This window comes from Pogonomyrmex barbatus, unplaced genomic scaffold, assembly GCF_055798465.1.
Source record: "Pogonomyrmex barbatus isolate J1 unplaced genomic scaffold, ASM5579846v1 scaffold8, whole genome shotgun sequence".
Taxonomy (NCBI): Eukaryota; Metazoa; Arthropoda; class Insecta; order Hymenoptera; family Formicidae; genus Pogonomyrmex; species Pogonomyrmex barbatus.
Genome location: NW_028297182.1, coordinates 5,518,816 through 5,534,471, shown reverse-complemented (window position 1 = coordinate 5,534,471; position 15,656 = coordinate 5,518,816). Strand labels below are relative to the sequence as shown.

Below are 15,656 nucleotides of genomic sequence, written 5' to 3'. Positions count from 1 at the left end.
ATTGCGCATTTAACTATATTCTTGAAAACGCTCATTGCAAACTGGAAACACAGTAATGGTAATTGTTATGAAAGCGAATATAACTAAGACAATTCCTGATTTCGCTTAGATTTAAGAAAGTCCTCTGTAACTTCTCAATTATTTCTAAACATTAAGCTATGCATCAGCCTAAATTTAAAGGCATAAATTATACTTTTTTTTTGTTATTGCCATATTAAATTTATTTAATATTTACACACACTCTCTGTATACAATCGTAAAACTAAGAAAATAATGGTAAAATGTATAAGAATATACATGCGCACTTTACAACATATTATTTACAATGTTTACACAGACTCGTATACCTTATCTATTTTATACATTTTACAACGGCGCTCGCTTATCGATAACACTTCTGTACAAATATACACGTGCGTTCGAAATCTTTTGGCAGAAAAAGAGAAAGAAGAAAAATAAATAGAGTAATCCTTAGGCAGGTACAATCTATTCGCGGCGACAGGATTCACTCGCATCCGTTGCAATTGGAGAGAGGAAAGATGCATACTTTCCGTGGCTCCGTGTTAGCGCGTAACCAGACACGCCGATTTACGCGTCTAATTTGCTGCCCTGTCCCTTTAGTCCTTTTAAAACATTGACGACAATATTGCGAAAGCATGGATACGCTCCAATAACTGCGGAGAGATGTCCATTCACGCACGCGCTTGCACAACAAACGCTTCCAAATGACGGTTGCCTTCGTTGATGCTTTATCGCGTGTAGAAGAGATATTTCCACATCGCTGAAATTACCATTAGTCAATTGTATATTTCCGACACGTGATTTCATTGCTTATTCGCTGAAGTGTTACAATGTCTCTCGCAGTGCGGTTATTGTAGTTACAATGATGCGCAATATTTTGCCGACATTAATAATCGTACTTGTATCGCACTAGAGTTTCACACATCGCATTTTCACGAAATCCAATCGAAATCCCTGATGCATCAAGTGAGTTCGTGATCACGCGAGTATATAAAAAGATACATGTCACTACGTTTTTATTTTTTATCACTCGGCACAAAAAACTTTCGTTGAGATAATCATTAAAATCAGATATTAAAATTAATCGATTATTTGTCGCTTTGAAAATTCATATATCAAAATTATAGCTGTCACGTCGAGCTGTCACGAAATCAAATTTATTTTAAAAAAAGACAAATACTTGAAGAAGACAAAGCTGTTTTGATCGATGGAATGTTCTCATTCAAAGTCCACATCGTATCGTATAATAAGACGTGTTCCGCAGATCTATTCGCAATATGTATTATGAATTAAATGCTTCGCGATTTTTTCTCATATAAATAATACATAATTTACATCTTTTATAATATATTTATAAAACACTGTTTTATTCCCTAATAAATATATTTTGACACAATTAGGTGTCAAAATCAAATGTTCCAGCGATCAAATGTTCCGCGATCAGACTTAATTAGATTCCAATCATTATGCGGACCTTACACACTCAATATTGATTAATAATATTAAATAATATTAATACTGATAGTATTCAATGCATCAATACTCTTACAATCTTATATGACAATATTTCAGAGAGAAGCTCAATTTTATGTACCTTATGTTACCTAATCTACAATCCAGAGAAAAAAAGTAAGACACATAAAAAAACTCTCAAAAATATGAAAACAGTATAAAGATATATACTGTGACATATTTATTGTTGTAGAATTATATTGATAATATACAGTGACACATTGATACGCTCTCTTTATATCATAATCAGATTATAATCAGTATTACTGTCAACATTTCTATTACATAGCGAGACTGAAAGCTCGAGAATCAAGAAATCCAAATCATCATCATCATCATCATTCTACATCAAATATTAACGATATTGTCAATATTTGTTGGTATTGACAGTATTATTGAACATGTAAAGTCCGCATTAAGAGAGAAAGGAGAATATTATCCAACCAAAGTATCGCTAGAATTTCATAGAATTTTGTCTGCATAAAGTAACTTCCCAAATTAAAAAATATCACTGATAAAGCATATTAATAAAAAATGCAGCAGAATTATTACACACCAAAAACACTTGTCGTGCACACTTGTTGTTTGTGTCTTCCGAAGTACTACGAAAATCCAAAATGAGATTAATCCGCAAAATTGTACTTCTTGGCCTTCACCTTCTCAAATAGAAGTTACTCCTATCGTTATTTTCTCAATTGGGCCTGCTTATGTAAATGCTTTTAGCTACTCTCATCGCATTCTCAATAAAGTCTGGCAATGACCTGGTAACTATCGCAATTGTTGCTTAGATCTATTGCAATTCGCAATTGAATTTGATGATGAAAAGCTTCGTCAATCGTTCTTGATTAACTCATTCTAATAGCATATACGTAAAATAGAAACGCATTTTCTCATATAATCATATGATCGCAAGACAAATGCAAATAGCGAGAAAGCAGTACGAGAAAAAATTCTTATTCAGAAAAAATCAGCTGATTTAAAGTAGAGGAAATAAACTACGAACGATTTGCACGATTAAGAGATATCGCTTGTTCGTCGGATCTCGATAGGTCAGTTCTAAATAGAGAGACTTTAGTAGTCTTTGACTCCAATTAAGGATGTAGAATATTTCTTAATCACAATGAACTCTTTCTTCTTTTTTTAAGTAGAATCTTTTTCTTGAGCAGAATCTCTCTATTCTGGAACTAAATCACTCTTCTATGCTGAAATCTCTCTTCAATCGTCACTTTCATTAAGCATTTCATACTCATACGTCTCGTGATAAATATGTAATGCGAGAGAAAAAGAAAAATTTCAGCATAGACAAGAGAACAGTTGTCTCAAAATAGAGAGTTTGTATCACATAATTATTAACGGAATCAGGTTGAAATAAACATGATTATTATAATCGCTTTTAATTAAAAAAGATGAGTGAATAGAGTAGATATTCTAGACAAGATCTTAGAATACTCGGTTCAATGATCCGTTAAAATAGATCAATTATTTTTATATTTAAGGATAATTTTCAATTCATGCAAAAACTTCGCGGAAATCAGAATCCTACAAGAAATCTTTCTCGATATAACAATAAACTTTTCTCAATTTCATTCGCGTCATCATTTAACAGAAATATAACGTTATTTCGCGTTTACTTTTACTCTATTATCGTTTGTCACATCTAGCAACAGATTACCGTATTTATCGTGCACTGATGGTGAATTTTTTTTTCTTTTTTTTTTTTTAAGTATAAACAATTTATACTGTCTGTATTCATTCTTATTTAATACATTGGCAAAAGTAGTGGCAAGCGCATAGAAAACATGAATCAATCTGCAGGTGAATGAAATATCTCTTTATCTCTTTTCGTTTCCTCCCGTTCCACCGTGTCGTTTTACGGCGATCGATTCCTCGAGTCGAATACGACATATCTCACGTGCCATTGATCAAAAGAGAGACCGTAATAATCAAAAGCAACTCAACGGCAGCCGCATCCGAGGACCGCCATGTCTTGATAATTCTTCAGCACTACTTTATTCTCCTCGTCGAGATAAAGCATCGATATCGAGCTGAGCGCGGTCGGCACGCAACATGCCTTCGGCACCATACTCGGCTTGGTCGAGTAAACGAGCGTTTGCACGATCGCGTGATTCGTCGAGTTCAGATGGTCCGCCAGAGGAAACGGGCAATCACCGTGGCAGTAGAAGGCGTCGTATCCGGGCGGCGCGACGATCCAATCGTTCCAGCCGACGTCCGCGAAGTCCACGTAGAGCGGATGCCGCCGGCAATTCTCGCGGCCGTCCTTCCGCCGGTTCTTCCGCAGGGCGGCCCGCCTGGCCCGCCGGTCCATTATCTGATCCGCGGATGCCATCTCGTAACGGCCGTCGTCCGTGTACGTGTAGAGCATCGGCCGGCTCACCACCCACGCGTCCTTGTGCTCGTCGGCTGCCCGCCTGAGCCGCACGTGTTCTCGTGTGCGGGTGAGCGCAACGGTCACGTGCACCAACAGCCCGTGATTATCCTGATGATTCTCCATCCATCTCACCACGGCTGGTTGCACGTCCAGATTGACCGTGGCGTTCTTCGTCGCGTCGATCACCTTGCTGTCGATCAGCCGCAATATCGGCTTACTGCGACCCCTCACGCCGGGCCGTATTATGTCGTACACCAGCACTCGGCCACGCTTATACTCGCCCTCGGTATCGGGCACTGCGACGCGCGTCAGACTTAATTCCGCTGCCTGCAACGTTTCGCCGTTAGGTATCCTGCTCAGGTCGAAGGATAATCGAAAACGATTTGGAGATTGAAACTTGCGGTCCAGATCGCTTTCTGGAAAGAAAGAATAGAGATTAAAGATATCGCGCAACGAACACTCATACGCTGAGGGAAAAAAATGCTGTTGAATCAACAGCATTTTTTTTCTCAGTGTATAAACTTACTGGGATGTAAATAGATAGCCTTAGCTAAAATCAAACAGAAAGCGCAATATAAATATTATATATTATATTAATAATAATTAAGAGAAAAATATAAACAAGGAAAGGATAATTTTGCTAAATATATAAAAATTTCGTCAGATCTGAAAATAATTTTGTTGAACTATTAAAATAATTACGTAGGATGTTGGAATATCAACATTTTTATTTTATTATCATCATGCTTAGACGTCTTATATAATAATAATTTTAATAATCGATATTCAATACAATTATTTTCAGATCTGTATCTAAATTTTATACATTTTAGCAAAATCGTTCTTTTCGTAATTAAATCGAACGTGCTTTAACCTAAGATATAAAGATTCAAATTAAGAAAGAAAGAAAGAAAGAAAGAAAAAAAATAAGCTTAAGTTAAGTTTTAATTTTCTTTAATATCAAAGAAAAACAAATCGATGGATGAAAAATACAACGCAAATAACAAAATTACCCCCGAGTAGAATTCATGTTTTTAGATGCTTTCCACGAATCTTTTAAAGTCGTTTCTCAGACGTGTTATCTCATAGATTGCAAGCGAATTAAAAATAAATCATGGATTTTGTGGGGAGGCTGCTTAGAAATTCAGAGAAGGTGATTCTTTGAATTTCCTGTTCGTCGTGTCGGCGAATTTATTAAACATGTTTATTATCTTACGACATTTATATTAATAAGGAGTGCCGCCGGAATAGTTTTCCGTTCGCGTGACCCACGCCAATATTTTACGACGCGTGAAACGCGCACGTAATTTAAGTTAGACGCTTCTACGAAAATAGCTAATAATGTTCAATGTGTGACGCAGTTGCTTCTCAGACGGCTTGGAAACAGTGAATGCAGCTTGCGGCCGTATAGACGCAGTTGTAATGCATATGTAAATTTCGTAAGACGTTGCTGAATCTTATAATATATGCGCACGCTTATTCAACGCCGGTCAACATGCCACATACGCAGAATCTAGCAATTTCTATGGAAGCAACGTAATAAAAACATCAAAGAAGTTCTCAGTCGCAGCTTTATATAATTCAGTCCAAATTTCTGGTAACAGAATATATTGGCTGTGTTCCGTAAGATGTGTATGCGCACATTTTTTTACAATGTACGTGATATGAACTGTAGATAAATGTGTCACACATTTTACGAAATCTAAACATTGGCGAAATACACACACACACACATATATATATATATATATATATATATATATATATATATATGTGTATATATGTAAATAAATATTATTATTATAATTAAACACAATTCCCGACTTCGAGATAGATCGTGTAAAATTTCGTAAATTGTATTTTTTCAATTATATTTGTTAAATTACATATAATTTAATTATATACTAATTTGCCATCTGTCAACAACATTAAATCTTCAATCTTTTTAATTAATAAAATAATATAAAATTGTATAAATGGACAGGTTGAAATTCTTATATTGAAGATACATAAAAATGATTAAAAATTTCTAATGTAACGTAACGTTTATTTATAACAATTAAAAACGATAATGTCAGTACGGCACGATTTCAATGCAAATACAATAACTACACTTCTATCAAGATAATTGATCAAGATGTATCGAATTTCTGCCCGATCGCTTTCCATTGCGCATCTTCCTTAATTGCTCTCAGCACTTTCTCTTAAGTTATGTCATTCCCGTAAACTATTCCTATGCTTATTGTTGCACTGTTCAGCTTCAAAATCGTTTCAAACAGTTGCTAACGGCAAGAGATTCGAAGAACAATTGATCGGAATGTCGACTCATCGAAGCTAATGTCCGGATGTGAATCATTGGAACGGAAGCTTTTGAGACCTTTCGAGAGCAAAAGGTAAAATCGGCGGTTCGAGAGTCCCTTCGGACGTTCCTAGGTGGTCTCATCATCAACAGATAACTCTTACAAAAGAGATTAAACATATAAGAAGCCAGATCCCTTTTTCTTTTGTTGCCGAAGCACTCTGAGACAATCGAGTGCGGAGCCCACGGCACGTTCCCGGCAATCATTGTGGTCGAAAAAGCCCTTTGTCGGTCGAAAAACCATGAAATAATTCGAATGCCATTCTGTTTCCTTTTCACACAGAAGACGAGTCGTGTGGATGTGATATATTACACTTGCAGGCATATAGAATGGAATATCATAACGGATCACGATTATCTCTAAAACACTATTTTTTGATTAATTAAAAAACTATAAAAACTAAAAATTAAAAGATATTTTGCCAAAAATTCAACATTCTTTCAAATTGCATACCATTTGTTCACTGTTCTGCGGTAAAAGAGACGGCTAAATTATTTAGAAGATTTTATACAAGATTCACCAGTTAATCAGAGGATATATTATTTGTTTATAATTAAATAAATTGCGATTGAGATTTGTATACTTTTTACATCTGAAATTCTTTTAAGGTATATTATTTCCGCTGAATGATTATATGTATTTTTTATGGGTAGGTAGGATCACATATTTCCTGCACGGCTTGAAATAAACCTTAATGCCTACAATTATGCCAATTAGACTAATTACGTCGGTTATGCTTAAACCTGTAATTTATCGGATAATGCCTTCCCGAAATTATGCGCGACTAAGAAATTCGGATAAATGAAATGAAATGAAGGAGAGGAACATCATTTATACACATCACAATCATTATTGTTGCATTATTCTAGATTGTTCGAAAGTACAAGTGACGTATGTAATAACAATATACGTTGTTGACATGTTGATATTTAATTTATTGATACGAAAGCGAGTGACCTCGGAAATCCGATCGCGCGAATGAAATCGAATATGAAATTCGAAATGACGCCGAAAGAAAGTACGGAATTATTGAATCCTATCGCTCAAAGATTTGTCATCCACGTTTGTCGACGATAGAGGGAATGATATAGAGGGAATGACGATTGATAACGGGCGCACATTGCATTCCGTTTACTAGTTCACTTTCACTGAGAGTCGAAAGAGTCGCCAACCTGTTTTCGAATTATGAATACCAACTCGCTAATATCGTTCGCTTCTTACCATCGTTCAATGATTCACGATTTGCGAATGCACAGTAGAGATTTATCCACGCGTGTACCGATAGAATCAATCTTTGTTCACATATTTGTCATTTTAGAATGATAATATACAAAGAATATTTATATCTAGACATGTGTCATTAACGTACGTGTCATAATCACTGTCTCTATTGCGAAGCTGTCGACAAATAATTAACAAACAGCTCAATTTTTTAATCCCGCCATTACAATTTTTTTCCGAGACATCCACTATCGTTTATCATCGATAGATGTTACTTAATATTCAACTGTTTTGATATTGTTAATTCTCGTAATAAATCCATATTTTATCGATAACATACAAAGAAAACAGTTTTATTGGCAAATCTAAAAATTTAACCGTATACAGATTTGAAAATAATGTTGAACCATTAAAATTATTATGTAGAACGTTTAAGCATAATAACAGCGCAAACATTTTTGATCTTCTAGTAACCAAACTGAATCTCGTACATAATAATTTTGAAGTTCCAAAATTATTTTCAAATCTGTATCTGTATTTGGCCAATTTGTTAGATTTACCAGCAACTTGTTCTTTCTGTGTGAATATATAGATCTTCCCCAAAAAAGTAATAAAAACCAAACGAGCTATCACGTATCATCGAACTATTCGTCAAAATGCAGCTACGTTTATCGATCGTACTCAAAATTCCGATAAGAGAATTTCAAATTTATTTGTAAAATTATGCGAGTTTTTTTTTCCCTCTCTTTACCTTCCGCTCGTAGGGAGAGTAAAGAGAACCTTTCCATCGTCAACTAACAAAATTCAACTTACCGATGTGAGGGAATGAACGGACGGTATTAGCCGATCGCGCGTGAATGCCCGGCTTCGCGATGTCCGCGGTGCCGAGGCTGTTTTGACGAGCGTGGAGCTTCCTGAGCGATTCCGGGACGTATGGCTGGCCCTGCGGGTTCGGTCTCTTGTTGAAGCCCAAGAGCGAGAGAAGGGTAGCTTCCATCCCAGCGATCATCTGATCGTGTTTCGTTCCGGAGCGATACGACGACGTCGTCGTCGTCGTCGAGGACGACGACGATGATAACGATGACGTCGGCGTCGTCGACGACGAGGTAGCCGTGTCCGAGTCGATGCGTAAGCGCGTCTCCGCGTTAGCATTCGCACTTGCTAACAGCGTGACTGCTGCCACGAGCACTAACCCCAGCGGCGGCGACATGCGCATCGTGACGTCGTCACTCACTGACGTTACCTCCCTGGAAGCACGAAAAAAAAAAAAAAAAAAAGAATTACAGTTAAAAATGACAACGGTTAAATGACGACGGTTGGATTATCTAGGTTCTAAATTGAATTTTGCTTCGTCGAAAGAATCATTTCTAATCGTTTCGGAAGAGATTTCTTCGGTCTCGCTACTACTGAAGATCATATCGTCCCGTGTGGGGAGAAACCCGTTATTCGATATATTACCCAATATACATCGACTTACTACCGTAAATCAGCTCCGCATTGTGTGACCGGGGACGATTAACGAGCGCGCGATCATGTCACGTTTATCAATCTCTATCGTGTGGTATTTTTATATATTTTACTCTTTGTAAATTTTGTTTTGATTATGTACGGAGAAAGTGATTAGGCTCAATATTCTTACGGTCGGTTTCGATAGCAACTGAATCGGATCTTCTACCAGCTGGTCTCCTACAGATGGGTTCGGGAAGATACTAGAGGAAACACCTTTTACCTAGCAGGACGACAGCAGGACTGAAGAGTTCATTAAGGAATGCACTCTGCCTGAAGAATTTGGGGAAGGGATGGGGGACCGAGCTTTTGAGATAAATTATAATTCCTGTGGCAATGGTTGTATTAAACTTGAAACAACCAATGCGAAAGCTATGAGTCACGCCATGCAGCTTTGTGTCAAAGTGAAATATTTTGACGGTAAAATATTTTACTTCTTCATGAAAAATTCCTCAACTCTTCTTCCTTACTTTAACATGGCGAGAGAACACGCAGTAAAATTGAGACATTAACGAAAACACATAAAGGCACGAATTCAGTAAACATTTGTGAATAGTCTTGTGATAAATTTTTAATTAAAAAATTAACGTGTACTAAAGTGCCGCAAAGTCAATTAAATTAATTAGTCCTGCGCTTTTTCATGGCGGTTTGTATGCGTGAAAAAAAGATCGTACAAATTTCATTTTATTTTATATTAATTTTATGAGGCTTCTTGAAGTCTAGCGAAGACTACCGAAAATTTTACTCGATGGAGCTGCATAATGATTCTCTGAGTCAGCATTAAAGCAGAGGAAGAGCAGGCCCAGGGCCCGATCTGATTGGTCATCGGTTCCTGGGCCCGCCAATGGATGTGGAGGGATTCGTCGAATCAGGCTCTGTTTCAAAGTAATCGCTTTCTCTTACTCTCGAGTGGATTTTTTTACGATCTTATATACGGTGATTCGAAAATATCTTCGAGGCCTTGCGGGATGGATTAGACGAACAAAATTAATGGGAAAGTCACAGAGGTGGTAAACCTCGCGTAAATCATTATACGAATTTGTTTTTATTTCCTCATATATTTTCATATAATTATTCAGGAGATACATTCACCTTCCATAAAATCACCTGCCGATTAAGTCGATATTTAATTGAGAGTGCATGCATGCCTAGCTGAACATAATTGTTTCTGGCTAGATTTAATAACTTGATAGCTAGCTTGTGCTCTATCGAGTGATTTCTTTCTTTATTATTACCAACAGTAAAAGCATTGATAAATGCACAGAAAAAGAAGTAAATACGTGTGCGAATGATATTTTATAAGATACTTTATAGAGTTTAAATATCACGTAATGAACAGATAGAAAATCAAGATTTCATAACAGTACATAAATAGCTCATCAATATCCACTTATTTGTAACGCAAAACTTTTATGATTTTCGATACGACTTTGCGTTGAAGAAAGATTAATAAGACTATAAATTTTAACTTGAAACTCGCAGCAAAGACACGCGCGAATATTTTATTAAAAATACTGGAACTCGCCATGAGTGGAAAATCTGGTCGTTTAAAGTCAATAACGATGAAGCAATCGAGTAAACGGATCGCGATAAATTCCGATCCGTAGAAGCCCCGCGATGGGGGTTTAGATGTCGCGTCAAAGCGAGAGTGATTTATCCCACTCGCCTGCCTTTTTTTTTTTTTTCGTCACTTTAATCGAGCTTTGTTTGAGCTTAAACACACGCGATTTATTTACATTCGTAAGCGTATCCCCGGATACGGAAAGACCGCGAGGCGCGACTTCGCGAGTCATCTGACTCATCTGGATCGCGTTCGCCATCTGGAGCGTAAGTGTAGTCGGGCTCCGTTACGAGCTCGCGGCGGAATAATTTCGGAATTGATCGAACAATGTTGCGCCGTGACATACTTGCCGCGTGCATTAACGGTAGAGTTCCGCCGGTCGACCGGACGAAACTGGTTTTATCCGCGATTTTAAGCGCGCGCGTTTCTCAAAGGCGGGATATTTATGCGCGCCGCGGCTAGGCTCTCGCAGCGCATTATCGGTGGATGCTTGAACGGATACGTATTCCCTTTCCCCTCCCTCTACGCCCCCTCTCTACGGTCACACTCTCGATTTCATTCAGTGTAAAATGCTAAGATTGACAAAACGCCTTCCTCTGTCAATATGCCAAAATGGATTGTCATACCATAGGGGATTTTTCCGGATTTTTATCGCGCGCGCGCGAAAGAGAGAGAGAGAGAGAGAGAGAGAGAGAGAGAGAGAGAGAAGCCTTTGCTTCGTTATATGATCTTCTAATTTAAATCTAGATAATACTAATCACTGAGCGCAAAAAAATTATGAATAAAGATATAACATTCTTCGACATAAAATTTTGGATTTTTACTTTCACGACTTTTCTCTTTCTCGATCGCGAAAGAGTTATGATAAAAAATCCTTATTATCCCTGATAAAAACTCTGGAACCTCCACTATCGTGACTCGACTTTACATATATCAAAAAATTTAATGCTATTTATATATTAATTATATGTTGTTGCTTTAGTTTGAATTTTGTGATAAAAAAGCATCTCGTTAAAATAAATTGAGATTAAAACACTGTAAGTTCAATAAAAAAAATCATGATACAAATACTCCGCAAGTAAGTGACAAGGGAGCCGCGAGAAAAGAAGTTCTCCGATAGACACATCTCGGCGACATGAAATTCAATATGGAAAAACGCAGGACATTCGAATGAATCATAACACGTAATGAATATACATTAAGATGTATTATTGACAACATACCACTTCTCGTAATTAAACATGATATTTTCCTCTTCTCCTCTTGTTTTATAAAACAAGCACATAATGTTGCGGCACGAGTTCCCGGTATTCATGCACGCACGGTCTTCTCATTAACAGCAATGTTACACGCACGTTAATTATGTCTAATAATTCCCCCTTTTCCCTCGGAGATATTTTTTTTGCGAAAGATGACAGAGATGAAAGATCTTTCTTTTGCTATGTAATCAGAGATGAAACATTTTTCTTTTATTATGCGTTATTGATTATATTTAAAATTCATATATGTATTGTGTGCGTGCGTGCGTGCGTGCGTGCGTGCGTGCGTGCGTGCGTGCGTGCGTGCGTGCGTGCGTGCGTGCGTGCGTGCGTGCGTGCGTGCGTGCGTGCGTGCGTGCGTGCGTGCGTGCGTGCGTGCGTGCGTGCGTGCGTGCGTGCGTGCGTGCGTGCGTGCGTGCGTGCGTGCGTGCGTGCGTGCGTGTGTGTGTGTGTGTGTGTGTGTGTGTATTATCTTTTAGAAATATTTCTTTTCTTATATATTTTTCTCTTTTACGTTTCTATCTTCCTCTTCTTCCTGTTCTTTTGTTTGTTTCTCATATCTTCGATAATGTTTCATCTATTAATCATTGAATTCTTTATTTGGAATGAAAGCAGAATGATACAATACGAACTTGACGATTAGATAAAAACCGCATGAATTGAAACAATCTTTTTTATCTTTATATAAATAAATTTGTAATATGATAAAAGAAAGATAAATTTTCCATTATGACTTCTCTGTCAGGAAAATATCGTGTTCTCTTGAGTCACGTGACCTAAGAACAATAGTTGCTTATCGCTCATTTCACTAAGATACAGTTCAATAGTTTTCTCATTATATCTTATAATCATATGTTCAAATGTTTCTTACAAAATGATATACATACTTAACAATTATATCTGTAGTAAAAAGAAAAAGCGGAGCGAATGATTAGAGACAAATAATCATTCGCTAAGAGTTTATTCGATAAAATTGCAATGCCAGGATTGATCGAACTTCAATTCGCGCCGATCGCACATCTTTGCTCAGGCTTGGCGGATGACAGCGGGATACAATATGGCGGTTTGTACCGCTCGGTGGGATATGCCGTTTTGGCCCATCCGCGGCACGAGGGCTCGCGGTCTTCTCACGCGGCCCTGGCAGCACGAACGTGCAGAGAGACGGGACGAGAAAAGGTTGGTGGGACCAGAGCCAAGCTGTCTGCCGCTGCCGCCGCGCCGCGCTGGCTCGCTCACGGAATCGCCGCGCGGCGTGGCGCGGCGCGGCGCGGCGCGGCGGTGGCGTGGCGACCGGGAGCGCGAGCGACCGAGCGACTCTCGTTGCGCGCGTTAGGTAATATGTAAATCCTTTCCTCGAGAACGCCTCTCTTGTAGAGACCAACTTGTTTTTCAAGGACAATGAATTTACCGATGGACGCATTCGCGCGGAAAAGGCTCGTCACGCTTGCATTCCTTCGCGGTGCATTATGGTGGGCGCGGACGCGGGCGCGCGCCGCGCGCGCCTTAGCAAAAGGTGCCTTGCCGCGTGGATAAACATGCTACGCTACAGCGGGCCCAGCGAGACCTTCTCGCGGACCAACGGCGATAGAGATAGATAGACGAATGGAGAACGCGACCCGAGAATCCTGGGGGCGGGTCAGGTATGCGACGGGGAAAAATACGGGGTTCCTCGGACGCGTTCACGAACGTTTTCGAGAGACCACCCGCGCGCTTGGCATGGCCCTCCAACGACGCATAAATACGAGATCCCACGTTCGTTAATCCCGTAGGAATTTATTCGCGCGCGCGCGCGTGCATCGTCGATTTGTTGCCAATCTAATCCCCTGAAATCGCGCGAGGCGAGAATGCCGACGGCGATGACGACAAGGCGGTAAACAACCACCGCGTTCCGCACGTCGTTCTCCGTCGCCTCTACCTTGAAACGACAACATCCGACGCGAGCGGCGGATATTTGCATTCGCATTCGCGCGCGCGCCGTTGCCCAGGCAGCGCTGGAATGCGGTGCGCTGGAATATACAAGGATAAGGTCGGCGCGCGATGCTCTTCGAAGCGCGCGCAAGTCACATATAGCATAGGCGCGTCATCGTCTAAAATAATCGGGCCAGGCCGACGGCGGGGTGGCGGCAGCGGCGACAATGAGCAGCGGCGACGGCGGAGGTTGAGGAAGAAGTGGGTCGGAGAGTAGAACGGTGGGACGCGATGGGAAAGAAAGGAAATAGAAGAAGGAATCTCGCGATCGCGCGCGAGTGCGTCGCGCGTGTCTCGAAGTAGAGAGAAAGATAGAATAAAATAGAGAGAGATAAAGAAAGACAGAAATAGAAAAAAGGAAAAAAGATCAAAAAAGATGTGTTTAAGAGAGAATAAAGGCGAAAAGAAAAATCTCGTGTACGTAGCGAGAAAAAAGAAAGAGAAAAAGAAATAGGAATTCTTGCTCACCTAACTAATCGCGTGTCCGTAGTTCGAGCAGTCACGGCATCTCAAGTCGGGGCCCGACGATTGCACCACGCGTAACCTCACCTGACACTGACACCAGTCGTGCGCGTAGTCCACAACGCAAAAACCAGGAGGGCACTCTCCGGTGTTCCGCTGATGGTCGATCCGTGCACGGCGAAAAGAGGAATAGGGGAGGGGGAAGGGGACAAGGAAGTTTAAGAAGAGAAACGGGGAACGATGTAACCACGACAGCAGCAGCGACGGCGATGATGATAGTGATGATATTATTGCTGCTGCTACTGCTGCTGCTGACGACGATGATAATGATGTAAAAGCGATATGATGTTGATGTTGATACGGCTCCAACGAATTATCACACACACACACACACACACACACACACACACACACACACACACACACACACACACACACACACACACACACACACACACTTAAATACACAATAACAATCAGCACCCGCGCGCGCGCGCGCGCGCGCTCCTTTACTCGAAATCCGCGCTCGCGATGATTGTTATTCCACGTCAGGTGCGCTCCCTTTTCCACGCCACCATATATGGGAGTCGCGACGAACTACGAGGGCGAGAGCATCTGATCCCGATGATAGGGGCGATGACAGCGACGTGTGTGCTCCGATATCCTATCGTCGATCAGACGATCGTAACGCGTCGTGCGTTAACCGGAGTGTGCTCTTTCGCTGTCGTCGTCAACGGCAGCGACGGCAGCGGCGGCAGCGACGGCGGCGGCGGCGGCGGCGGTGGCGGTGGCGGTGGCGGTGGCGGTGGTGGTGGCGACAGAAAGAGGAATTGGAGTGGGGATGGGGCCCTCCTTCGTACACCTGCGCGCGACCTATCAACAGGTCCCCGTGCGCGCACGTACGTACGTACGTACGTACGCGCGCGCGCATGCACGCACGTACGTTACGCAGGGCCACGCGGAATCCGGCCCCGCCAAGTTCCACGCCGATGCGCACATACACGCTGCTGCGGATCCTCTCCTCCCTTGCTCCCGCCGGCGCCTGCTCACTTCCTCCTGTTTCTACCTGCTGCTCCGATACGTATCTCCCCGGGAGTAAGTGCTCTCGCGGTTTCTTTAAGGTTCTTCTTTTCCTCTTCCCTTTTCCTACTGTTTCCCTGACGACAACGGGAGCGAGATGACGTCGCCGCGATCGTCGCGGGAACGCGGCGAGCTCTGTTCGAGATTCAGGATGTCCACGCAGCCGCGAGCGAGCGAGCGAGCGAGCGAACTATCGCGTGATTTAGGCAAGGCCGCGTTCGAACGTGCGCTTCGGGGACCCCGTTCCAGCGCGCTCCATTCTACTGGGGCCCAACCTTTTCTACGACGGGACCTTCCCCTTCCCTTTGGCGGTCGAT

At 40.9% G+C, this 15,656-nt stretch overlaps 1 protein-coding gene across 1 annotated transcript; it reads right to left on the bottom strand.

Annotated features, from left to right (window-relative positions):
* Window positions 1–193: 193 nt before the first annotated feature.
* On the bottom strand, window positions 194–15,594 carry LOC105427703 (protein decapentaplegic). The gene is made up of 3 exons (XM_011639569.2): window positions 14,266–15,594; window positions 8,317–8,750; window positions 194–4,338 (listed from the first exon to the last, which is right to left on the bottom strand). Exons 2-3 carry the CDS (start codon window positions 8,717–8,719, stop codon window positions 3,488–3,490), a joined length of 1,254 nt encoding a protein of 417 aa, XP_011637871.1. The 5' UTR covers window positions 8,720–8,750; window positions 14,266–15,594; the 3' UTR covers window positions 194–3,487.
* Between the last annotated feature and the right edge of the window lie 62 nt (window positions 15,595–15,656).

Bases quoted from the DNA above. Each gene is read 5' to 3' on its own strand.
- LOC105427703 (XM_011639569.2), bottom strand. From the start codon at position 8,719: ATGCGCATGTCGCCGCCGCTGGGGTTAGTGCTCGTGGCAGCAGTCACG. The intron at 4,339-8,316 runs GTAAGTTGAATT...CTTTCTTTCCAG, and splicing joins CCGTTCATTCCCTCACATCG to AAAGCGATCTGGACCGCAAG.